Source organism: Bos mutus, chromosome 13, assembly GCF_027580195.1.
Source record: "Bos mutus isolate GX-2022 chromosome 13, NWIPB_WYAK_1.1, whole genome shotgun sequence".
NCBI lineage: Eukaryota > Metazoa > Chordata > Mammalia > Artiodactyla > Bovidae > Bos > Bos mutus.
In genome coordinates, this window is record NC_091629.1 from 37,145,247 (window position 1) to 37,172,672 (window position 27,426).

Sequence of the window (27,426 nt, forward strand, 5' to 3'; positions counted from 1 at the left end):
AAAAAATTAAAATATTAATTTTCTTTTTTATGTCTTTACCTGAATGGTCATATTTTCTGTAATGCATTGGAAATACATTTTGTATGTGTGTGTTAGGACATTTTAGTAAAGGTTATTATTGAAAAAAGTCATGGGACTGGATGGATCATGGGATTGACTGATAAATTCATTCATTCAAATATTTATTAAGCCCTTGTTTTGTGCTAAGCAGTGACGTTCTTCTAGGCATTACAGCAATAAACAATGCACAAAGAAAAATTCATATCCTTTGAACTCACATTCTAATGCGGAGGGATAATAAAATAACACACATATAGTATGTTAGCAATCAGTGTTAAGGAGAAAGGTGTTAATAAAACAGGGATTGGGTGGGAAGGTTTCAGTTTTAGAAAAGGACGGCCAGGAAAGCCCTCAGTGGGAAAACGTTACTTGAGCTTAATTCATGAAGGTGAGTTAGCATTCTAAGCAGAGGCAACAGAACATGCAAAGGTGCTGAGCAGAAGCAGGTCGAGTAAGTTCACGGAAAAGCAGGGACTGTGGCTGTAGACAAGAGATGAAAGTGAAAGTCTTTCAGTGGTGTCTGACTCTGCGACTCCATGGACAGATGCAGTCCATGGAATTCTCCAGGCCAGAATATCGGACTGAGTAGCCCATCCCTTCTCCAGGGGATCTTCCCGACCCAGGAATCAAACAGGGGTCTCCTGCATTACAGGCAGATTCTTTACCAGCTGAACTACCAAGAAGGTCCTGTAGACAAGAGAGCCGGGATAAAGTGCCGGGAGATGAGGACCGAAAGTTAACGGGCTGGGACGCGGGAGAATGGGTAGTGAGGGTGAAGAGGAGCAGCTCTAGTACCGCCTGAAGCTAGGAAACTGTCCAACAAAGAGGATCTGAAGATAGCACCGCCCAAAGCTCCGCCCTGCTCTAAGCTCATAACTCAGCGCCTCGGCCGGAACTCAAGGCCCAACTCCGGGACCGGAAGCAGCTTTCTACCCGACCCCATTTTGCCCGCGGTTGTATTTCCGGTAGCGGCGGCGGGAAGCGAGTTACTCGCGGGCTTCTAGGCCTCCGAGGAGGCGAATCCGGCGGGAATCCGAGCCATCAGAACCGCCACCATGGTGAGGAGGCGCAGACCAGCAGCACGGGAGCTCCTGAGTCTCTTGTGGGGTGGGGATCGTGATTAACCGGGAAGGAGGTCATGGGTTGGCCCCTCAGGGGGTGAAGGCCCGGGCCTCGGCGCCTCCGTCTGGGTAGGAAAGACTCACACCGTCGTCCCTCGGTGGACTGGGCGGTGGGGGAGCGGGGGTGGCGAGAAGGCTGGAAATAAGGGACCGAGGCTAGAGTCGCTTGGTGCGCGCGAGGGTAGCGCTGGGGCTCTCCAAGCCTCTGTGGCCTTAGTGCTTGGGATCCCATAGGCGCTGAGTAAACTTTGCGGCATATGTGTGTGTGTGTGGGGGCTTCTGAGCGGGCACTAGCGCCGTAAAAGGACTGATTAAGACCCGGTGGGAGGCTCAGACTTGGGAAGGGTGAGGGTCCGAGGAGTTGCGGAAAGACGTGGAACGACTTGTGGCCGGAAACAGTCTTGATTCTGGTAGATGGGAAGGAGGGAACGGAGGATGAGTGAGGGGAGGAAAAGTTCAACTCTTTTGTTCAGCATACATTTATGCTTGAGTATGCCAGACTTTCCAGGCCCTGGGGCTACACAATGAAGTGTTTCCTTTCTTCACCTCGTTCACTCTTATTTGGAGACACGGGTAACATAATTCGGAGTGGTAATTCAGCGTTAAGTAAAAGTAACGGCGGGGAGCGGGATAAGAATGTTTTCTAGACTTGGTGATCCCTGTCAGAGTCCTAGAAGACGCAGGCTTTCCCCCAGCGAAAATGGGAGAGAATGGTATAGATTCGAAGGACTGCAAGGCCAAGCGTGAAGGGTAGCATTGTTGAAAGTTCTTAGAGGGAAAGGGAAGAATGGGGGTGGGAGGAATTGGCGGGAATCTGATTATTAAAGGCTTTACATGCTATTTAATTTTGTTGGTGATAAGGGATGCCATTCAAGTATTTTTAACAAGCAAAAGGACACGTACTTACTTGTGTTCAGAAAGATACCTGTTACGTAGCTGTTATATATTGGGTGAACCGGAAGTAGGATGTTGTTTAGAGAGCTGGTTAGAAGAATAGGCACTGGATTCAGGCTGACTAGCTTTCAGCACAGCTTAACCTCTTACAGCCTCTTGACCTTATCTGTAAAGTCTGATTTTAAGGATTAAATGAGATAAGTAGTGCTTGTGGCAGTGCCTGCCAGTGAGCGCCCAGTGCGAATTAGCTGTAGAAGACAAATGGAGCAGTAAATGTTACTGTAACGGTTCAGACCCGAGTGGTTAGAAGCTGTGATTACAGTTTGGTTAAAATGGTCATGTAAAAGAAACTGCACCACATAACTTGAGTCTCCAGGGTGACAGGAGTCAAGATTCTGATCCATGCATTTGTAGGTTCAGAAAACCTGTGTTTGTCCAACCTCACAGAGATGAGTAGCAAGCACAGTGCCTGGTACCTCAAAGGCTCTTGGATGAGTTAGGACTGGTCAGACTGATGGGAGGCTGATATAACAAATGCCAGGTTGTTTATTCATAGAAATGTAACTGCCAAGGGCACTTGACAGTCCTCTTCTGAGGTCTATATACTCTGTTTTAGCACAACTACATTTGAAGCCAGGCTGTGAAGCAGAAAAGGTTGTTGGGTTAAGGAGTATGGCAGCTTATATATTCTCATTATGTGTTCAAACTCATTAGCACTCTGACTACTAGGAAGTTTTAACGTTTCTAAATGTAGTCTTGGAGACACACTAACAAATCACTGATTTGGGGGTTCCATTCTCTTCTAAGCTGATCATCTCCTTTCTGATAACAGGCTCTTCATTGATTGGGTTCTTAGTGCCGGTCTCATTCCAACTCTTTTACTCAGTCTTTTTTTTTTTTTAACTCAGTCTTTTTAATGGGATGTTGGTGTTCCACAGCGCCGGAGTCACCTGTAATCTGCACAGTGGCAGATGGCCACTAATCTCTAATATGCATGGGTGTCAGTAGTTTGGAGCCATCTTACCCTCTCACTTCTGAAACATATACAACATTCAGTCCAGTTCAGTCCCTCGGTCGTGTCCAACTCTTTGACCCCATGGACTGCAGCACACCAGGCCTCCCTGTCCATCACCAACTCCCGGAGTTTACTCAAACTCATGTCCATTGAGTTGGTGATGCCATGCAACTATCTCATCCTCTGTCGTCCCCTTCTCCCACCTTTAATCTTTCCCAGCATCAGGGTCTTTTCAGATGAGTCAGGTCTTCACATCAGGTGGCCAAAGTATTGGAGTTTCAGCTTCAGCATCAGTCCTTCCAATGAATATTCAGGACTGATTTCCTTTAGGATGGACTGCTTGGATCTCCTTGCTGTCCAAGGGACTCTCGAGTCTTTTCCTACACCACAGTACAAAAGCATCAATTCTTTGGCACTCAGCTTTCTTTATAGTCCAACTCTCACATCCATACATGACTACAGCATAGACAAAGATATACAATATAGACAAAGGCAATTGTTATATAAAAAAGATGATTTTACGGGAAGGGGGACTAACAGGTCAGGTTTGAAAACAGGTGAGAGAATTCCTAGGAAATGGCTGTGGTTGAAAGATAGAATACTTAGAAAGACAAACAGAAAAGAAGGCTGCAGCAGAAGTTTTAAGGAAAGACAACAGTTTTGTGGGTCCAAAGGAGCTGAGTCTCATTCCTGCTGATTTCTCCTTGCAGACTGTGGGCAAGAGCAGCAAGATGCTGCAGCACATTGACTACAGGATGAGGTGTATCCTGCAAGATGGCCGTATCTTCATTGGCACCTTTAAAGCTTTTGACAAGCATATGAATTTGATCCTCTGTGACTGTGATGAGTTCAGGAAGATCAAGTAAGGAGTGGGCTGCTGGGGAGGGGTTGAGTGGATGGGGAGTGGATTGGGTGGGTGGGGCAAGTGATAGGTGGTGACTAGCTGGCTGGTTCCTCTCAGTTTGCTCTCCTGTTTTACAGGGCAGATTAAAATGGAGAGTTTCTTAAATCTCTTTCCTTAGTCTTGCTCTTTATTTCTAGCAGAGTACAAGTTGTAAGGAGGGCTGCCAGGCTTTTTATTTCTCTGATTTTGTGTGCCCCTGGGTACTGGGGTAAAGGGCTCTCATGTTCTCCCCACAGGTGTGTAAGGGGGGAGAGCTTGATTTTCTGGCCTCATTGCCTATTTGTAAAGCTGTAGCCTAAAGGGCTCTCACAGTGCAGCCTGGTCTGAAACTGCTTTAAGAAGCCTCTGACCCTCTTCAGGGTAAGTGCTCAACTCCCCTTGTGGGTTTGGGGCCAGTGATTTTTGTTGTCATTTATAGAAACAATTGGAGAATACAATCCCATAATTTGTTAGATGATTCCCTTGTCTTAGGACTCACAGATCTTAAGCGTCTAGCCTAGTAAAAGATGTGGTCTAGTGCTTCATTCTGTTTTACAGTCAAGGCATCTTGAGGCCCAAAGAAGTTATGTAATTTCCTTGACCATCCAGCTCTCTTTTGCCACTGGAGTGTCCATAGTGTGTTGCCAGTGGCTGTTAATTCCCTTCGATTCTTTTTGGGACTTTTGTTTTCTTTGTGGCATGAGGTCAAGAAGGATAGGACAGAAAATGGTAGTGATGGCTGAGTGCCAGGTGCACATTAGAGAGTGGCCAACATTTTTGAATGAGACTAACTTTATTCTGGTAATGAAAATGTGCCCATTAGAAATATTTTTTAAAAGTACATAGAAGTATATGAGAAAAAACTTAAGATACCCATAAAGGATTTTTTTTTAAATTGTGAAAGGGCAGTACATGCTTTTTTTTAAAAAATAAGAACTATAGATAAGTTTTTAAAAAGAGGAAAAAATGACCACCCACAGAAAATTTATATAAAAATCATTAAAATGAAACCTTTAAGTAATTTTTAAAAATCAAGGTATTTTGTATTTCCTTTAATTTTAGGATATTGGCTTTGACTTTCCTTTCCCTATCTTGTTGCAATTACTTTTTCCCAGTCTTATCTCGTTTATATTTTGCTCATCCTTTTCTGCTTGTGGGTATTTGGAGATTCGTTTTTGTTCTTTGAGGATAGAAGTATAATTTCTATGTAGCTAATCTCAACCTTTTCCTTTATGGCTTCTATTTCTAATGGGAGGTGAGAGACAGCGTTATAGTTCTGTGGGGTTGAATTAATACTAGAAGGATACTGCATGCAAGTAGAGTGAATGGGATTCAGTTGACTTGAGGAATTGTTTTGACTGCCTTCCTGACATTGTTAAAGCCTTAAGCTGAAGGAAGAAAAAGGGTAATGGCAACAAAGAGTTGACTGAGGAAAGGCTCTCATGGTGGCTTTGTGAGTGAGCCAGGGCTGGGCTTTCTTGAATCTTGTCCTGTCTCTTGGTCTGTGCATTCTCTTGGCATGGGACACAACCATCTGATGGGGGGAGGTTACAAGTTTAGCCTGTCAGTAGATTTAGTGTAAAAAAAGTCTTTGAGGGCCCCTAGGTAGGTGAATATGAACTTTACCCTTTTTCTAATGCTTTTTTTGTTTTGTTTTGTTTCTTCTCCTAAACCTGTCTTTAGACCAAAGAACTCAAAACAAGCAGAGAGAGAAGAGAAGCGAGTCCTTGGTCTTGTGCTACTTCGAGGGGAGAACCTGGTCTCAATGACAGTAGAGGGACCACCTCCAAAAGATGTAAGTCAGAACTGAGAGCCAGTGCAAGGCCAGGAACCTTGTGCAAGGGAGGTGCCACCCTGAGCTGGGCCCTGTGTGGGGTTCTCTGTTTCATTGCAGTACTCACAGGTATCTTCTGGTTTCTGTTTCCGTTATACAGATAATAAACCAGAATCTTAAAGAGGTTACTTTGCAAGTCAGAAGTAAGGAGCTAGGATTTGAGGGTTTGTAACTTTAAATCCCTCTTTTCTTAGTAGATGTACATAGTCAATAGAAGAGGCACTTAAGGCCTCCTGGGTCAGTTCTTAATGTGATGACAGTCTGCTGCTGTTGCTAAGTCACTTTAGTCGTGTCTGACTCTGTGCGACCCCATAGACGGCAGCCCACCAGGCTCCCCCGTCCCTGGGATTTTCCAGGCAAGAACACTGGAGTGGCTTGCCATTTCCTTCCCCAATGCATGGAAGTTGGACCATAAAAAATTGTAACTCCAAACAATAGAATACATGTATATTTTTTGTAAAGTTGTGGAATAATAGTTAATATTTAATTAAGCATCTGCTATTTGCCAAGCCCTTCAGTATTTAATCCATGTAACAGTCTTTTGAGATAGATTATTCCCACTTTATAGATAATGCAAATTGAAGTTTAGTAACTTGCACAAGGTGGCACAGCTGGAAAGTAGTGAAACTGTCATTTGATTCCAAGCAGTAAGGCAATGGCACCCCATTCCAGTACTCTTGCCTGGAAAATCCCATGGACGGAGGAGCCTGGTGGGCTGCAGTCCATGGGGTCGCTAAGAGTCGGACATGACTGAGCGACTTCACTTTCACTTTTCACTTTCATGCATTGGAGAAGGCACTGGCAACCCACTCCAGTGTTCTTGCCTGGAGAATCCCAGGGACGGGGGAGCCTGGTGGGCTGCCGTCTCTGGGGTCGCACAGAGTTGGACACGACTGAAGCGACTTAGCAGCAGCAGCAGCAGTATTGGTTCATTAACATCAGCCTCCCTTTAGAAATAGAAGAGGCTTTAGAGAATCTAACCAAATTTGTTTTCCCTTTTTTGTTTTTAAGATACTGTTTGTTAAAGGAATAATCTTGTTACCTTGTTTTAATTTTTGTCCATATATATATGTTGGGTTTTTTTTTTTACTTGTAATAAGTATGTATCAGTCTGCTTTTTAACTTAACATTGTAAACATTTTTCCAAAGTTGCTGTATTTAAAGATATGTTAAAGATACTTTCAAGTGAGTGCAGAGTAGTTTATCCTAGTTCTTTCCTTCTGTTTAGACTCTTATATACAAAGGATGTTAACCGTGTTTCTGATTCAAGGCCTATGGACCTATTCATAGCTTTGGTATCTATTTCCAGTAGAATTTGCTACTCTAATGTAGCCAATTGTAAACCTTCAGGACCACAACCAGTTTTGTTAAAACCTCTTCATTGGCAGATAAGGAAGCAGTACTAGAATGGTGGGATTACTTGCCCACTATCCCCACTATCACCCACCAAGTGAGAATCAGAGCTGGGACTGGACCTCATATCTCTTTGTCAGGTCAAAACTCTGATCTAACATAGACACCCTTTTGGGTGGAGGCTTAGCTGTTTGTTTATTTAATTTTCATAGGAATGCATATTGGTTGAGTTGTGTGTGCTTCTCTTGACTTAAAACTCTTAAGTTCTTTTAGCCTGCTAGGCATATAATCTTGGATGGAGGAGGAGTGGTGTTAACAGGAATGGATAGTGTTTATAAGAAGGTGTTTTGATGCCCTGTAAATCTGAGGGGTTCTCTTGGCAGTGATATTCCAAAGTGTACTTCTTATTCTCTAGGCCACAAGTGTATTAACATATATTTATTTTTCAGACTGGCATTGCCCGAGTGCCACTTGCTGGAGCTGCTGGGGGCCCAGGGATTGGCAGAGCTGCTGGTAGAGGAATCCCAGCTGGGGTTCCTATGCCTCAGGCTCCTGCAGGACTTGCTGGGCCAGTCCGTGGGGTTGGTGGTCCATCCCAACAGGTGAGGAGTTGGAGGAAGGGGCACCACCTTCTGTAATTAAAGGATAGAGTGAAGATCTGAGTCCAGAATGACCAACTAGGCTGTGATTGTCAAGCTATCAGTATTTCACTGTGCTTCATACACGGTTGGAGAGTCAAGCAAAAAGGAAAGCTTGCTATTATACATTATTTTGATGCTGTAAGAGATGCATGAAAAGTTTTTGACCAACTGTATTAAAGTATTTCCGTGACAACATTTGAAATCTTGACCCTTGCACAATATGGGTGTTAGGAATGCCAACTCTGCAGGTGAAAATTTGTATATAACTTTACAGTTGGCTCATTATGTCCATGGATTCAAGCCAAGAATGTGCACAGTACTGTAGTATGTATTTAGGGAGAAGAATGCCTATAAGTGAACCCTGGCAGATTAAAACCATGTTCAAGGATCAGCTGTACTATAGCTTTTACAACCTATTGTCAGGCCTGTTTGAGCATGCAAATGCCTTATCTAATTTGGATTGGGCATCCTTAACTTAGGCCTGGAAAACAGGAATTGAACTTAAGATCACGCTTGATCTCCTCTGGCATAATAGGTTTTGATAGGAAGTCTGATGCTTTGAGTTGTAGCTCAGTGGATTTGGTGTCTGCTGTTTCTTTACCAAGTTGGAGAGGAGAGAGGGGTACTGCATTGCACTGTACTGTTCTGCCTAACTTCTTTCCTGTGTCTTCCTAGGTGATGACCCCACAAGGAAGAGGTACTGTTGCAGCAGCTGCAGCTGCAGCCACAGCCAGTATTGCAGGGGCCCCAACCCAGTACCCACCTGGCCGTGCAGGTCCTCCACCACCCATGGGCCGAGGGGCACCCCCTCCAGGTGAGGAGCCCAGGAGGAGTCCATTGTTAGTTGATAGAAGATGCCTTAGCTGGATTTATGATGAGACATACCCTTGACTGAAACTAATGACGAGTTTGTGTAATTAAGCAGGATTACTCTGAGATCCAGCTTGGTTGACTGACTTTGGAACTAGCCAGACTAGAGCTCTATCTCTGTCTCAAGTCCTAGTGCTAGGAAGGACTGGAAGGGTGGAATGGTCCCTCTGTCTTAGAATGTGGTGAACAGTTTTGTACGTTTCCTGCTACCTTTTGTACTTTTCCTGCTATGATGGACACTTGAGCTGTATTCTTGGGATTTTTCTCTTGCAGGCATGATGGGCCCACCTCCTGGTATGAGGCCTCCCATGGGTCCCCCAATGGGGATCCCACCTGGACGAGGAACTCCTATGGGCATGCCGCCACCGGGGATGCGGCCTCCTCCCCCAGGGATGCGAGGTAAGTGCCTGTAGCAGTGGCGTTGATTCCCTAGAGCTAGGTTGGGTTAGGAATTAGAGAGAAGGTTGGATTTTGATCATACCTTCTTGGCTTTTATGCCTTAAGTTTAGGGAAGTGAACACTTAGAGGACAGCTTTGTTCAGAAAGGAAAGAGGGAGCAAGCATTTCTTAAATGGACCTTACCTCCCTCTTAGAATAGTGAGAACCTCCCTGTACACAGTACTTCCAGTATCTAAGGCAGTATTCTCTGGTCACTGTAAAATAGTGCATTTTGTTGCATGACCAAGAAAGGTCTTAGGCCCTTTGGTTTGGGAGTGGCTATTAATTAAGGAGGGACTCTGGGCTTTGCTGTACTATTTATTATGGATTATCTGTTTAACTCCAGTTTGAGAAATGCTGATGCAGATCAGTTCTTTTGTTTTGTAGGCGAGAAACAGGCCCATAGAGAGCTCAGTGTCCAGGCCAGTGTTCTTTTCATGAAGCCATAGTGGCCTATAAGTTAACCCGTGGCCAAACTGGCTGATCACTGTATTTATAGTTTTCCATTACTGAGCTTTGTAAGCTTAGGAGCCCATGGCCCCAGAGAAGTACCCCTCTGAGCATTTGGTAACTGCCGGGTGTGGGAGGCTGGGGTAGGGTGGGGATTTGAGTTGCAGATCAGGCACTGACTAAACTTCTTACTCTTACTTCAGGCCTTCTTTGACCTTGGCCACAGAGTTATGGAAGTAGCTCCACAGAGGCTTGGGCCCGATTCTCCAGGGCCACGTTACCACACCTGTTTGTTTGTTAAGCCGTTGTTCGCGGAGTCTCACCGGATTGTCTGGTTTCCCTTACAGGGCCCCCTCCCCCGGGAATGCGCCCACCAAGGCCCTAGGCTCATCTTGGCCCTCCTCAGCTCCCTGCCTGTTTCCCGTAAGGCTGTACATAGTCCTTTTACTTCCTTGTGGCCTGTGACACTAGTTTATAATAAACTCTTTAAGAGAATATTACAAATGCACCTAGTATGTTTGTTTATTTTCAGAAAAACTGTTGATGTATTGGGTGCTTGATAAGAATCAAGAAGGGTTGCCTTGGAAAAACTAGCCCCAATCCTGTTTCCTTAGCCCTAATCCTTAGCTGTTTCCCTTGTAAAATACTGTATTTATTTGCAGGGATGCACAGTCTCATTCAAGAGAATTACAAAATTGAACTGTAAGCAGACATTTTCACCTGTTATACTGGCAAAAATCATCTTGTTAACTTTAATACTGTATTGGTGAGGGTTGTGAATTGGTATATCCTCTTTGGAAGGCACTAATCAAGATAACTTCTTAAGCAGCACTTTATTTTCTTTAGAAACTAAATTTACAATTCCATCTTAAAGTTGAAAGTTGGCAACAAGTCTTTACAATTTAGGATCTTTCTCCATAGCCTCTCTAAAGATCTTAATTCCTAAACTACTCCATGAGCTCTGAAATGGTGTTCCCCACACCGTTCTGGAAGTTTTCACATCTTAATGTGAGATCTGACACCTCTTGTTAACAAGGGAACTGTTAAAAGCTGTCTTCCTCTTGGCTAACGCAGTCCACCAGCAATGTTAACAATTAATTTACTATTTAAAAACAAAACTACTCAAGCATTGCTTGGAACTGTTACGCTGGGAATCCTTTCCAGAAAATTCACTCCCTGAGAGAAAAGAGAGATCCTAACCAGTTGCTTCTACGGACGATCACCCTAGTTTGGTGCATGTAACGGAATGTCCTTTGAAGTATAACTCAAAAGGTCAGGAGTCCTTGGTCATCCTGACAAACCTAATGGCATTTACATACACGATATATGTAAAACTGATCCTAGACCAAGTATTGCAACCATAATCCCAAATAATTCCATTATTTAGCACATGAAGTTCCTGCTGAGTTGCCAGAACTAGCTAGAAGCAAAGAGTGATGGTTCATCATCTTTTACAAGTAAGGAAAAAGCAAGAAGGAAAGGAAACTTCTCCTTCCTAAATTTGTCAAATTGATGGCTATCTTCATGTCTTTGATATGATTGAGAGTCCTCAATTTCCTGATCTGAGGAGTCCATTTTCAAAGTTACTGTCAAGATCAAGAAGCACTTTTTCAGGTTTTTCTTTGCCATGGCCCAAGAACTCCAGTCTTTCAATAGGAATCTTCTCCTTCATTGCTTTCTAAACACACTGCTGGTAGCACTTGAAGAGGCCTGTGCATGGATCCCTGGAGCCATTCCCCTTGAGGAAATTACTGGCAAACCAGTGATTGAACCACTGGTTGTATTCAGCTTTCGAGGTGGTGCAAGCCTCCCCTACATTGTTCACGATGTCAGTGTCTGTGGTGGTTGAGCAGTGCTTTATCATTTTTCTATAATAAACTATGAAGCAAATACTGAGACATCTCTGATCCAGTGGCTAAGAATCCACCTTCCAAAGCAGGGGACAATTCCTGGTTGGAGAACTAAAATCCCATAGGCCTTGGAGCAACTAAGCCCGTGTGCCTCAACTACTGAGCCTGCACACTCTAGAGCCTGCATGCCACAAGAGAAGCCTGTGCACTGCCAAGAAGACCCATCGCAGCCAAAATACAAAAAGTGTGAAGCAAGTAATAAAAATGAAATGAATCCTATTGGAAGAGGAACAGTTTTGGTATAACTTTCTCCTGGGGTCATATGCATGTATATAATCTGATTTTTGAGTTGTGGGGTATCAATTTCTTCCACCCAAAGTCTGTTCGATAGGTCACTAAACAGTACTCTATTAGTACATCAAGCTTAAAAAGGCTACAGAAATAAAGTGAATACTCTAAAATTACTGCATGGGATGGAGGACCATCCTAAATGTAAAAGAACTTGGTGGAAAAGGAGAGACTACCGTTGGAGAATGAAGGTGTTTGTCCAGGGAAATAAAAGTGGTTCAGTATAAAAACAGTCAAATGTAACAAGTTAATAGGACAAGGAAAAAGCTGTATGGTCATCTCAGTAAGAAGACATTGGATAAAATTCTAACACATTAGGAATAGAAGGGAAATTTATAAACATGATACAGGTGTGTGTGTGTGTGTGTGTGTGTGTGTGTTTTTAATGAAAAGCCCACAGCTAACATAATGAAAGGTTGAAAACTTTACCCTTAAGATCAGAAATAAGTGTCCCCACTTCAACCACTGCTTTTTAAAATTATACTGGAAGGTCTACCCAGAGTAATTAAGAAGGAAAAAGCCAAATTGGAAAGGAAGATTGTATTCTTCCTTTATGTGGAAATTCTGTATGTGGAAAATCATAAAGAATACATAAGAAAGCTCCTAGATGTGATAATTGAATTCAGCAAAATTGCAAGTTAGGAGAGTGCAATTGTATTTCTATATACTATCTATAGTCTGAAAAAAGGTCCATTTACAACAGCATCCAAGAGAATAATATACTTAGGAATCAATTTAACCAAGGTTGTGGAAGATTTGTATGCTGACAAGAACATCCTGAAAGAAAAAATGGAAATACCTACCATATTCATGAATTGAAAGACAGTATTAAAATGGCTGTATTTCCCAAAGAAATATAGATTATATGCAATCTAACAAAATTCCAAGAGATCTTTTTGCAGAAATGAAGCTCATCCTCAAATTCTATGAAGCTGCAAGGGACACTGAATAGCAAGAACAATCTTGATATCTCACTTTTAATTTCAAAACTTAACTACAAAGCTTGAGTAATCAAAACTCTGGTACTGGCATAAGGATAGATACAGACCAGTGGAATAGAATTGAGAACCCAGAAATAAGCCGTTGCATATTTGACCATGAAAGTGTCAACACCTTTCACTGGGAAAAGGGTAGTCTGTTGGACAAGTGGTGCTAAGACAATCGCAAAACCACATAGAAAAGAATGAAGTTGGTCACCTGCCTCACTTCATATATCACTCATTAACAAAATGGATTAACAGTTTATAAGAACTAAAACTAAATTGCCAGAAGAAAACAAGTCTTGGTGACCTGGGGTTGCATTCTTACCAGATCAGATCAGATCAGATCAGTCGCTCAGTCTTATATTTGACACTAAAAGCTCAAGGAAAAAAAAAAAATGGATTTCATCAAATTTAGAAATTGCATCAAAGGACATTATCAAAAATGTGAAAATGTAGCTTACAGAATGGAAGAAAATATTTGCAAAGCATATATCTGATTTGTGTTTAAAATCCAGACTACTAATTTTATATAAAGAACTTTCAAAACTATAGATAAACAGCCCAATTAACAAGTCAACAAAGGAATACACATTTCTTCAAAGAAGATATACAAATGGGCAACACATGAAAAACTTCATCATTGGTCATGAAAGAAATTCAAATCAAACCCACAATGAGATATCACTTCAACCCACTAGGATGACTTTAATGGGGGAAAAAAGCTGGCAAGGATCTGGAGAAATACTGCATTACTGGTAAGAATGTAAAATGTTGCAGTGACTATGTAAAATGATTTGACTGTTCCTCAAAAAGATAAACAGAATTACCATATGATTCTACTCTTAAGTATGTATCCAAGAGAAATGAAAATATATGTCTACACAGAAACTTGTATAGGAATGTTTGTAGTAGAATTCATAACAGGCAAAAGGTGGGAACAGCCCAACTGTCCCATCAGTGGATTAATTAATAGGTAAATTGTGGGCTGTACATTCAATGGAATATTAGCCATAAAAGGAATGAAATATTGATACTGCTACTATTTGGATGAACCTTGAGAATATTCTGCTAAGTAAAAGAAACTGATCTCAGAGAGACAACAGGGAGCAGCCCTGAAGAGGGATCTTACTTCCCTGCCCAGGAATTGAACATGGGTAGCTTGGAGAAGGGGCTTCCCAGGCGGCACTAGTTGTGAAGAACCCATCTGCCAGTGTGGGAGACATAAAGAGATGCGGGTTCGATCCCCTGGAGGAGGCATGGCAGCCCACTCCAGTATTCTTGCTTGGAGAATCCCATGGACAGAGGAGTCTGGTGGGCTACAGTCCATGGGGTTGCAAAGAATCGGACATGACTGAGTGACAGCACACACCCACGCAGCCTGGATGAAAACCAGGAATCCTAGCTACTAGACCACCAGGGGCTAGAGGTTAGAAGTAAAGTTTCCCTCTTACCCTTTTGAAAGGATTTTTCAAAGAGGCAGAAACTGAAAACAGGTGTGAAGTTTATTATTTGAGACAGCATGAGATGTGGGAGAGCACAACAGAGAAACAGTTTGTTTATTTAAGACAGGTGAACGAATCTAGAGCATGTTATACAGAGTGAAGTAAGAAAAATAATGTATTAACACATACAGAATCTAGAAAAATGATATTGATGAAGCTATTTGCAAGGAAGGAATGAAGATGCAGGTGTAGAGAATGGCCTTGTGGATGCAGTGGGGGAGGGAAAGGGGGACAGAGAAAGCAGCATCAGCATATATATGTATACTATCAGGTGTAAGATGGATACTAGTGAGAAGTTGCTGTGTAGTGCAGGGAGCCTATTCATGTGCTCTGTGATGACCTGGAGGGATGGGATGGGGGGGGGGTGCGGGGAGAAGGGAAGGGTTGTGTGTATAATTATGGCTGATTTGAGTTGTATGGTAGAAACCAACACAGCATTGTAAAAATTTTTTAAAAAGTTATATATACTGTATGGCATTAAAAAAAAGATACTGCAAAAATAAATAAATAAATAAACACTGAAGCAAGCCAGAGATACACAGCTAGAAAGAAAGAGTATGGGCACCCTCTACTGAGGCAGGACACAGATTAGAGGTGATTTGTTGTTCAGTCGATCAGTCATGTCCAACTCTAACCCCATGGACTGCCGCACACCAGCTTCATCTCCTGGAGCTTGCTCAAACTCATGTCCACTGAGTCAGTGATGCCATTTAACCATCTTGTCCTTTGTTGTCCCCTTCTGCCTTCAACCTTTCCCAGCATCAGGGTCTTTTCTAATGAGTCAGCTCTTCACATCAGGTGGCCAAAATATTGGAGCTTCAACTTCAGCATCAGTCCTTCCAATGAATATTCAGGGTTGATTTCCTTTAGGATTGACTGGTTTGATCTTGCTATCCAAGGGACTCTCAAGAGTCTTCTCCAACACCACAGTTCAAAAGCATCAGTTCTTTGGCGCTCAGCCTTTATGGTTCAACTGTCTATGGTTCAAGTCATCCATACATGACTACTGGAAAAACAATAGCTTTGATTATACAGACCTTTGTTGGCAAAGTAATATCTCTGCTCCTTAATAGACTGTCTAGGTTTGTCATAGCTTTTCTTCCAAGGAGCATTTTTAATTTCATGGCTGCAGTCACCACTGCAGTGATTTTGGAGTCCAAGAAAATAAAGTCTGTCACTGTTTCCATTGTTTCCCCATCTATTTGCCATGAAGTGATGGGATCAGATGCCATGATCTTCATTTTTTGAATGTTGAGTTTTAAGCTGGCTTTTTCACTCTCTTCTTTCATCTTCATCAACAGGCTGTTTAGTTCCTTTTCACTTTCTGCCATAAGGGGGTGTCATCTGCATATCTGAGGTTATTGATATTTCTCCCGACAATCTTGATTCCAGCTTGTGTTTCTTCCAGCCCAGCATTTCTCATGATGTACTCTGCATAGACATTAAATAAGCAGGATGACAATACAGCCTTGACGTACTCCTTTCCCTATTTGGATCCAATCTGTTGTTCCATGTCTGGTTCTAACTGTTGCTTCTTGACCTGCATACAGCTTTCTCAGGAGACAGGTAAGGTGGTCTGGTATTCCCATCTCTTTAAGAATTTTCCACATTTTGCTGTGATCCACACAAAGAGGTGATTGAAATCACTCATATAGGACAGTCCTTCAGTGTCTTTGTTTACATTTGGCCAATTATCTTGTTTCTTTCTTCACTCCTAACTAGTCCTTGGACTCTCCCCCAGATGCCTATGCAACATTTTTCTAAGATTCCACCACAGAGGCTTGTGGGTACATGTCTACACTTATTATGGGAAGGTGTTGCTCCCTCCCCCAACCCCCCCACTTTTTTAAGCTTTTTTTTTCACTGTCTCTCCCTCCTTAATCCTCCCTCTACTTGTCCTGGTGTTTCTTTCTTTTTTCTTTCTCTTTTTGGCTGTCCTGGGTCTTCATTGCTGCCAGACTTTTCTCTGGTTGGAGTGAGCAGGGGCTGCTCTCCAGTTGCAGTGCACAGGCTTCTCATTGTGGTGGTTTCTCTTGTTGCAGAGCACAGGCTCTAGGGTGTGTGAGCTCAGAGGTGTGGTTCCTAGACTCTAGAGCACAGGCTCAATAGTTGTAGTGCACAGGCCCAGTTGCTCTGTGGCATGTGGGATCATCCTGGATCTGGGATTGACTTGTGTCTCCTGCATTGGCAGGTGTATTCTTTACCACTGAGCCACCAGGGTAGCCCTTCTTCCCTTTCTGACCCCCAAGGAGCCTTCCTCTGCATGTGCAGACAGGGAAGTTTCACTTGACCTCAGGAGTGGTCATCTTATCTCCACTTTAGCAGAGCTCAGCTTCTGCCATTAGCTTTGTCCTTGGAGTGTCTGGGTGAGAACAAAGCTCCAAATTTACTCCACTTAACAAGCACCGTCTGTTTAGTGCTGCTGCTGCTGCTGCTAAGTCGCTTCAGTCGTGTCCAACTCTGTGCGACCCCAGAGACGGCAGTCCACCAGGCTCCCCTGTCCCTGGGATTCTCCAGGCAAGAACACTGGAGTGGGTTGCCATTTCCTTCTCCAATGCATGAAAGTGAAAAGTGAAAGGGAAGTCGCTCAGTGTCCTACTCTTAGCGACCCCATGGACTGCTGCCTACCAGGCTCCTCCGTCCATGGGATTTTCCAGGCAAGAGTACTGGAGTGGGGTGCCACTGCCTTCTCTGTCTGTCTAGTGCAGGGGCCTGTTTATCTCTTCCCTCAAAACTAGACCCAGCAGGGCATATATGGCTCCTTTTTGTTTTTAGTTTGCATGTTCTTTTTTTTTAAAATTGAGATATTTGTTGTTGTAATTGTTCAGTCACTAAGTCATTCCAACTCTTTGTGATCCCATGAACTGTAGCACGCCAGGCTTCCCTTCCTTCACTATCTCCTAGAGTTTGCTCAAACTCATGTCCATTGAGTTGGTGATGTCATCCAATCATCTCATCCTCTCTCACCCCCTTCCCCTCCTGCCCTCAATCCTTCCCAGCATCAGGGTCTTTTCCAATGAGTTGGCTCTTCACAACAGGTGGCCAAAATATTGGAATATCGGCTTCAGCATCAGTCCTTCCAATGAATATTCAGGGTTGACTTCCTTTAGGACTGACTGGTTTGATCTCCTTGCTGTCCAAGGGACTCTTAAGAGTCTTCTCCAGCACCACAGTTTGAAAGCATCAGTTCTTTGGCACTCAGCCTTCTTTATGGTCCAACTCTCACATCCATACATGACTACTGGAGAAACCATAGCTTTGACTATATGTACCTTTGTTGGCAAAATGAGGTCTGCTTTTTAATATACTGTCTAGGTTTGTCATAGATTTTCTTCCAAATAACTTTCTTTAAAATATTCATATTTTAATTTTATGACTGCAGTCACCATCCAAAGTGATTTTGGAGCCCAAGAAAATCTGCCACTGTTTCCATTTTTTCCCCATCTATTTGCTATGAAGTGATGGAATTGGATGCCATCATCTTTGTTTTTTGAATGGTGAATTTCAAAGCTAGCTTTTTCACTTTACTCTCACACTCATCAGGAGGCTCTTTAGTTCCTCTTCACTTTCTGCCATTAGGGTGGTGCCATCTGCATATCTGAGGTTGTTGATATTTCTCCCAGGAATCTTGGTTCCAGCTTATGATTCATCCAGCCTATCATTTCACATGATATACTCTGCATAGAAGTTAAATAAGCAGGGTGACAATAGAGCCTTGATGTATTCCTTTCCCAATTTTGAACCAACCCGTTGTCCCATGTCTGATTCTAACTTGCTCCTTGTCCTCCATACAGGTTTCTCAGAAGACAGGTAAGGTGGTATGGTATTCCCATCTCTTTAAGAATTTCCCATAATTTGTTGTAATCCACACAGTCAAAGGCTTTAGTGTAGTCAATGAACCAGAAGTAGATGTTTCTCTGGAATTGTCTCACTTTTTCTATGATCCAGTGAATGTTGGCAATTTGGTCTCTGGTTCCTCTGCCTTTTTGTAAATCCAGCTTGTACATCTGGAAGTTCTCTGTTCTAGCTTGAAGAATTTTGAACATTACTTTGCTAGCATGTGAAATGTGTGCAATTGTACAGTAGTTTGAACATTCTTTGGTATTGCCCTTCTTTGGGATTGAAATGAAAACTGACAGTCTTATGTACCTCTTAAATTGTCACCCCCTTATTGCCCTCACCTCTTTCCTCTATTTGTTGGTAACCATAAATTTGCTCTCTGTGACAGAGTGAGTCTGTTTCTTTTTGTTATGTTCACTAGTTTGTTGGATTTTTTTAGATTCCACACACAACTGATATCATACAGTATTTGTCTTTATCTGATTTATTTCACTTAGCATCAGTTCAGTTGCTCAGTCGTGTCTGACTCTTTGCGACCCCATGAATTGCAGCACCCCAGGCCTCCCTGTCCATCACCAACTCCCGGAGTTCACTCAAAGTCACGTCCATCGGGTCGGTGATGCCATCCAGCCATCTCATCCTCTGTTGTCCCCTTCTCCTCCTGCCCCCAATCCCTCCCAGCATCAGAGTCTTTTCCAATGAGTTAACTCTTTGCATGAGGTGGCCAAAGTACTGAAGTTTCAGCTTTAGCATCAGTCCTTCCAAAGAACACCCAGGACTGATCTCCTTTAGGAGGGACTGGTTGGATCTCCTTGCAGTCCAAGGGACTCTCAAGAGTCTTCTCCAACACCACAGTTCAAAACCAGCAATTCTTCAGTGCTCAGCTTTCTTCACAGTCCAACTCTCACATCCATACATGACCACTGGAAAAACCATAGCCTTGACTAGACAGACCTTTGTTGGCAAAGTAATGTCTCTGCTTTTCAATATGCTATCTAGGTTGGTCATAACTTTCCTTCCAAGGAGTAAGCATCTTTTAATTTCATGGCTGCAGTCACCGTCTGCAGTGATTTTGGAGCCCCAAAATATAAAGTCTGACACTGTTTCCACTGTTTCCCCATCTATTTCCCATGAAGTGATGGGACCAAGTGCCATGATCTTAGTTTTCTGAATGTTGAGTTTTAAACCAACTTTTTCACTCTCCTCTTTCACTTTCATCAAGAGGCTTTTTAGTTCCTCTTCACTTTCTGCCATAAGGGTGGTGTCATCTGCATATCTGAGGTTATTGGTATTTCTCCTGGCAATCTTAATTCCAGCTTGTACTTCTTCCAGCCCAGCGTTTCTCATGATGTACTCTGCATATAAGTTAAATAAGCAGGGTGACAATATACAGCCTTGACGAACTCCTTTTCCTGTTTGGAACCAGTCTGTTGTTCCATGTCCAGTTCTAACTGTTGCTTCTTGACCTGCATATAGGTTTCTCACTTAGCATAGTGACCTCCAAATCCATTCATTTTGTTGCAAATGGCAAAAATTCCTTCTTTTCTATGTCTGAATAGTATTCCTTTATATATACATGCATATGATATATATGTATAATATATATACCACATCTGTAGTTGTATCTGTATGAATGCGTTAGTTCCTCAGTTGTGTCTAACTCTTTGCGACCCCGTGGACTGTAGCTGGCCAGGCTCCTCTGTCCATGGAATTCTCGAGGCAAGAATCCTGGAGTGGGTTGCCATTCCCTTCTCCAGGGGATCTTCTTGACCCAGGGATCGAACCTAGGTCTCCTCTGTTGCAGGCAAATTCTTTAACATCTGAGCCACCAGAGGAGCCCCTATCTGTATCTATATGTCTATATCTATATATACCAGTTCAGTTGCCTGTGGGAAAGAAACCTAGTTCAAGGGAAACAGAAATGGACAGGAGAGTTTCCACTCTATGCCACTTAGAACTTAAAATATTTAACAGTGTGAGTTCATTACCTACTTTAAAAAATTAAGTGCATTTTAAAAATTCAAAATTGTAAAATAATGAGTGTACTTAAAAAAGTAAATCCACCAGGAGGCAGCCATGCTCTGTCAGGAGGAAGGAAGCAGCAGATATGTGAGCTCAATCTTATTAATGGATGCTGGGATTGTGGGTTTTTTTTTTTTTTCTCTCCCTAATACTCTGTATTTTCTAATTTTCTACAAAGACCTATACAGAAATAAAATACACTTAAGGAAAGAAGGAAGTGTAAAGCCCTGCCCCTTTATAGCTATGTCTGTATGTATAAACTCCTGAAAGTAGGGTTACCGAGGGAGAGTGGGGCTGCATTTAAAGTGTTGATAGACCTACCAGGTATCCCTCCAGTGGTATCACCCTACACCACTCACAGTGGTGTGTGCAGGTGCTGGGAGTTTGTAGTTACAGTGTTACATCTTATTCAGTTTAAGTTAAAAATAGCTCCTTGTTTTAATTAATATGTGTTTAGCTAAAGGGACACTAGTTATATTTTCATATATTTAAAAGTAACTTATGTATAATCATATAAGAAATGAATCGCCAGTCCAGGTTTGATGCAGGATACGGGATGCTTGGGGCTGGTGCACTGGGATAACCCAGAGGGATGGTACGGGGAGGGAGGTGGGAGGGGGGTTCAGAATGGGGAACATGTGTATACCCATGGCGATTTCATGTTGGTGTATGGCAAAACCAATACAATACTGTAAAGGAATTAGCCTCCAATTAAAATAAATAAATTTAAATTTAAAAAAAGTAACCTACTTTTGTTTTTCAGTAAACTACTTCCTTGGCTCTACCAAGGGCTGGAAATCAGTCCATGTTGTTTCCTACTTTGTGCACTGAACACATGCTGTTGAATAAATTAATGATGAGTAACTTTTCCAAGCTCACTTTCCTCATCTATTAAGTGGGAGTGTGTCTTCTTGTCTCATGGGGGGCGGCATTGTGCCCTTCGCCAGCTTTGATTTGGATATCTGAGACTGATCTATCTGTGCACCACAAGTGTTTGAAACGATTTATTGTAGACATAATGAGGCTTTCTGGGGAGGCAGGGCAGGGTCCCGAACAGGTCTGAAAATGTTTTGAGAGAGCAGGGTGGGGCAACTCTCCCATTTCACTGTGGTTGTTGGGGTAGGGGATGCTGTGGTGAGGTCCCATAAAAGGGCCAGGGCATGTATGGCTTGGACATCCCACAGGTGTCAAGGGAGGGTGCCCATAGTTTTCTTATGAGCTTTGAAGCTGTCAGCAGTCAAACAGCAAAAATGAAGTGGGCCTTGGTATGACAGAACCTTATCTCTTGTTCTTTAGTCATTAAGTCGTATCTCACATTGACTCCATGGACAGTAGCATGCCTTAAATCACTGAAGATTAGATGAGGTAATATACACAATAAGCTTGCCATAGAGGAGATGGTCAATAAATATTTGCCATTATTATTGTTATTCTTGAGTCTTTCAATTGTAGCTTTGTAAGAAGTTTTTTTCCCTTGTTTTTTTCATTTTGAATATAACCTTAGAATTTTTTTTCCTACTGATCTGCTGTCACTGTAGATCTCATTATAGAGTGAGATCTATAGTGACAATATTGACAAATCTTCTTACATATCATATGGCTTACTTTGAACCATACTTACTTTGAGTCTTTGTTTCATCCCACTTTTAACCAGGTACAGTGCTTTGCATGGAGTCTAAGAAAGAAAATGCCTGTTTCCAGAATCCTCATATTGAACCCAGCCCAATGCTGGGTGCTTCATATATGTCATGTCAGGGAATGTATTTGACATGAATGAAAGAGACTATCCCTGTGGTATTGGCTGGGGAAGCTGGTTGATAAATCTGAATATGATATATCTGCTCCTAGATAAACACCCAACAGAAATTCTGACATATGCTTACAAGAAGACATGTGCAGGAAAGTGCATAGTGACTCTATTCATAACAGCCAAAACTGGGAAGTACCCAAAGATTCATTGACAGTACACAAATAAACTTGTAGTATATTCACACATTGGAATGTTGCACATCAAGGAGTATGAAAGATACACAGTATGAAAGATACACAGAAATACGGATGAATCTTCTATAAAAATGTCAAGTGACAGAAGCCAGACCAATCACAAAATACATATTGTGTAATTCCACTCATGAAGGACAAAAACTAATCTTTGATTCTGCAATCTAGGATAATGTTTACCCTTAAAGGGGGCACAATGGGAATTTTTAGGGTGCTCGGTAGTGTTCTGTTTTTTTGATCTGAGTGCTGGTTATGTAGGGGGTTCATTTTGTGAAAATTCAGGAAGTTTCACATACAAATGCATTTCTGTGTCTTTGTTAAGCCCCTAAAAAACCTCATAGGGGAAAATCTGAAAGGAACAAAATATTAATAGAATTCTTTGTACTTGATGAGCTAACATCCTTGAACGTGGAGAAGGATAATAAATAATAAATAGCCAAATAAATAATTGCTTTGGAGAAAAGGATGAGGTCTGAGTTGCAGAGTGCTGTGAGTATGGTGCTATTTAATGAAGTTGGTTAGAAAAGGCCCTACTAATAAAGAACAATTTGAGCAGAAACCTGTTGGATGTAAGGGAGCAAGTCATGCAGAAAAGATTGAGGATCGAGAAAAAGGATTCCAGATGGAGGGCACAACAACTGCAAAGGCACTAAGGTGGGAGTGAGTTTTTCAGAGACTGTCAAGAGGTCACAGGCCACGTATCAATTGATTCCAGTTGTTAAGGTTTGTCAGTGGAGGATACTTTGCAGGAAGACATTGCAGGAAGAGAGGGCTTTCTGTCCTGGTTCTACTGTGCTCTAGAGGATTTCTGCAGGGAAAGTGACTTTAAAAAAATTTATTTTTAATTGGAGGATAATTGCTTTACAATGCCGTGTTTGTTTCTGCCAAACAACAGCATGAATCGCCGTAAGTATACATATGTACCCTCCTCTTAAACCTCCCTGCAACCCCCACCCCACCCCACCCCTCTAGGTTGTCACAGAGGACGAGATTGAGCTCCTTGTGTTATATAGCAACTTCCCACTAACCATCTGTTTCACCTATGGTAATGTATGTGTTTCAGTGCTACTCTCTCAATTTGTCCCACCCTCTCCTTCCCCTGCTGTGACCACAAGTCTGTTCTCTATTTCTGTGTCTCTATTCCTGCCCTACAAATAGGTTCATCGGTACCATTTTTCTAGATTCCATATATATGCATTGTATACAATATTTGTTTTTCTCTTTCTGACTTACTTCACTGTATATAACAGGCTCTAGGTTCATCCACCTTAACAGAATTGACTCAAATTCATTCCTTTTTGTGGCTGAGTAATATTACATTGTATTTATGTACCACATCTTCATCCATTCTTCTGTTGGTAGACATTTAGGTTGCTTCTCTCTGACAAAAATTGTAGTGATATCTTTTTCAATCCATCTCTCTGAGTAATGATAATAAAAACAAAAATAAATAGGAGCTACTTAAACTCAAAGGCTTTTGCACAGCAAAGTCAACCATAAACAATATGAAAAGATAATGCACAGAATGGGAGAAAATTTTGCAAATGATGCAACTGACAAGGGATTAGTCTCCAAAATTTACAAACAACTCATGTGGTTTAATATCATAAGAAAAAACCCAACAAAAAATGGGCAGAAGACCTAAACAGACATTTCTCCAAGGAAGACATATAGACGGCCAACAGGCACAGGAAAATGATGCAAATCAAAACTACAGTGAGATATCACCTCACAGTCAGAATGGATATCATCAAAAGATAATAAATGCTGGAGAAGATGTGGAGAGAAGGGAGCCCTCCTACACTGTCGGTGGGAATGTAAATTGGTACAGCCACTGTGGAGAACAGTATGGAGGTTCCTTAAAAAACTAAAAATAGAGTTATCATATGATCCTGCAATCCCACTCTTGGGCATATATCCAGAGAAATGTGGTCCGAAAGGATATATGCACCCCAATGTTCACTGCAGCACTGTTTACAATAGCCACTTACAATGTAATTATTGACAGGTATGTTCTTATATTAATAATCTCAGATACGCAGATGACACCACCCTTATGGCAGAAAGTGAAGAGGAACAAAGAGCCTCTTGATGAAAGTGAAAAAGGTGAAAAACTGGGTTAAAACTCAACATTCAAAAAACTAAGATCATGGCACCTTGTCCCAACACTTCATGGCAAATAGATGCGGGAACAATGGAAACAGTGACAGACTTTTATTTTCTTGGGCTCTAAAATCACTGTAGATGGAGACTGCAGCCATGAAATTAAAAGACACTTGCTCCTTGGGAGAAAAGTTATGATCAACCTAAACAATGTATTAAAAAGCAAAGACATTACTTTGCCAACAAAGGTCTGTATAGTCAAAGCTATGGTTTTTCCAGTAGTCACATATGAATGTGAGAGTTGAACTATAAAGAAGACTGAGCGCCAAAGAATTGATGTTTTTGAACTGTGATGTTGGAGAAGACTCCTGAGAGTCTCTTGGACAGCATGGAGATCAAACCTGTCAATCCTAAAGGAAATCAACCCTGAATATTCATTGGAAGGACTGATGCTGAAGCTGAAGCTTCAATGCTTTGGCCACCTTATGCAAAGAGCTGACTTGTTAGATAAGTCCCTGATGGTGGGAAAGATTGAAGGCAGGAGGAGAAGGGAATGACAGAGGATGAAATGGTTGGATGGCATCACTGACTCAATGGACACGAGTTTGAGCAAGTTCTGGGAGATAGGGAGGATGGGGAAACCTGGCATACTACAGTCCATGTTGTCGCAAAGAGTCGGACACAACTGAGTGACTGAAAAACAACTGTTCTTATTGCTATGTTGTTTAGTATCTTTTGGTTGTTTCTGTATTGAAAGTTTTTTGTTCCTTCTTTTGCTCTCTTCATTTGTGATTTGATGGTTATCTTCAGTGTTATTTTGGAATCTTTTCATTTTTTGGTGTGTATCCATTATAGGTTTTTGGTTCATATACAACTATATATATAACTATATATACACACACATACATATATGTGACTATTTTAAGTTGATGTTCTTTTCAGTTTGAATGCATTCTTACAATCTTGCATTTTTACTCTCCCCATAGTCAGTGTTTTTGGCATCATATTTTACATCATTTTTTGTGTGTATCCCTTAACTACCTATTGTGGATATAGGTGGTTTCACTGATTTTGTCTTGTAACTTTCCTACTAAATTTATAATTGGTTGATCTACTACCTTTACTGTATGTTTGCCTTTACGAATGAGATTTTCCTTTTGTAATTTTCATTTTTTCTGATTGTGGTATTTTCTTTTCTACTTAGAGAAATCCCTTTAATGTTTCTTGTGAAGCTGGTGTAGTGTTGCTGAACTCTTTTAGCTTTGCTTGTCTGTGAAACTATAAAGTCTGAATGATAGCCTTTCTGGATAGAGTATTCATGCTTATAGGTTTCTTCCTTTCATCATTTAGAGGGATGGACCCTATAGGGAGGACTCCAAAATGGCGCCAGCCAACAGTACTGTCCTTGTAGTAGAACAAACTCAAAAATGGTCATCATGAACATCCCTTTCCCCAAGGGGAGTCCCAGTTACCTCCTGCGTCTCCAGGAGGCTTTCCAAGATCAGTAAATGGGTCTGACCCAGGATCCTTATATTACTCTTTCTGAGTTGGGCCTCAGATTTGTGGGCAAGATTTTGAATGAAGTCTCTGGTTCCTACAGCCCTTGCTTTCCCATACTCAAGCCCCATTGGTCTTCAAATCCAGGCTTCTGGGAGCTCATCTTTCTGCTTCAGGACCTCCAGACTAGGGAGCTTGATGTGGGCCTCACACCCCTTGCTCCTTGGGGGAAACCTCTCCAATTGTGGTTATCCTTCTATTTGAGGTTACCTACCCAGGTGGGTGAGTCTTGACTATACTGCATCTCCACCCCCTCCTTCCTTTCTAATTGTAGTTTCTTCTTTGTGTCTTCAGTTATAGAAAGTCTTTTCTGCTATTTTTCAGGTCATTCTCATAAAGAATAAATACTTGTAATTTTGGTGTGCTCATAGGACAAGGTAATCTCAGGGTCTTCCTACTCCATGATCTCGCCACATTTTGAATAATTCCAAGGTTTTTGACCTGAAAAGCTGGAAAGAAGGAGGTTCCACTAACAGTGGGAAAGGACAGGAGTCAGAGATTCAGTTTGGATATGTTATGTTAGACACAACAACTTGAGAAACATTTATTTAAGAACATCTACCAAGCCTCAATATGAACAATGGGAATTCATGGCATATGAGCTGTTCTCCCACTACCCACCACCCCCACCTCTGTAGTCCTATGAGGACGTGGTAGGCCATGAAGGCTAATGAAAGGGACAGACTTTATGGGAGAAGAGTACAGAACCACTTGCCAGAGTGGTTGTAAAAATCAGCAGTGACATCAGTGGCAAATAATTAGAGAAGGCCAACAGCACAGCTAACCTAAGGTCTCTGTAATGGTTGGGGCAAGCAACAGACAGATAAACCAGCCAGAAATTTAACAAGGGAGATCTAGGTAGGAGTCAACCAGAGTGGATCTTTGTAAGATCTCTGCTTAATTCCTGGTGGTCTGAAAGGCTGTGCTCATGCTCAAGGCTGTGAGCTCCTACGGAGAGACCAGAGAGGACAGCAGCCAGCTGCTCCTTCCTTGTTGAAGGTGAGGTACTGTAAACACAGAGCATAAAATGTGGACCCCCCCTCCTTGAAAGTTGCTTGAACTTTAAACACGTTCTCTAAACCACTCACAGATCCATCAGCAAAGAATGGGTGTTTTACTGGCTCAAGGTGCTTTCAGCACAACCTCTGACTAATCATATGTTGGCCAAGAGTGACCTCTAGGAAGTCAGGCTTAAAAGTAAAAGCAAGAATTAAAAAGAACCCTAAGTAAAGACATCGGCGCACAATGTGAGGGAAATAGATTTCATGGAATTAATCCAGGCAAACAAATCCAGGACACACACAAAAAACACTACTAACAATCACCCCTTCTGGTGGGATTAGAATTCAGAGTTGCAATGATACATAAAATGTCCAATCTTCAACAGAAAGTATAAGACATGCAACACACACATACACACATACCCACACCCAGGAAAGTGTGACTCCTACAGAGAAGAAAGCAGTCAATAACACAATCTCTTTGGGGACCCAGATGTTAGACTTAGTAGAACAAGACTTCAAAGCAGCTATTATCATTATGTTGACCTAACAAATCTGTAGAACACCCAGCAACAACAGAACACACATTCTTCTCAGGCACACGTGGAACGTTCTCAAGGACAGACTAATTGCCAGACAACAAAAAGAGCCTCAATCAAT

The 27,426-nt window shown here is 42.0% G+C and overlaps 1 protein-coding gene and 1 pseudogene across 2 annotated transcripts; one reads left to right on the forward strand and one right to left on the reverse strand.

Annotated features, from left to right (window-relative positions):
* Positions 1-961: 961 nt before the first annotated feature.
* On the forward strand, positions 962-10,067 carry SNRPB (small nuclear ribonucleoprotein polypeptides B and B1). Of its 2 annotated transcripts, none has more exons than XM_070381333.1 (7): positions 962-1,118; positions 3,801-3,952; positions 5,657-5,768; positions 7,610-7,762; positions 8,477-8,615; positions 8,945-9,070; positions 9,763-10,067. In XM_070381333.1, exons 1-7 carry the CDS (start codon positions 1,116-1,118, stop codon positions 9,771-9,773), a joined length of 696 nt encoding a protein of 231 aa, XP_070237434.1. In that variant the 5' UTR covers positions 962-1,115; the 3' UTR covers positions 9,774-10,067. The 2 variants fall into 2 exon arrangements, with proteins under 2 accessions (XP_070237434.1, XP_014333117.1); XM_014477631.2 differs by having other exon boundaries at positions 9,907-10,067.
* Positions 10,068-10,112: 45 nt separating this feature from the next.
* LOC138990528 (TP53-regulated inhibitor of apoptosis 1 pseudogene) lies at positions 10,113-11,619 on the reverse strand (annotated as a pseudogene).
* Positions 11,620-27,426: the final 15,807 nt, after the last annotated feature.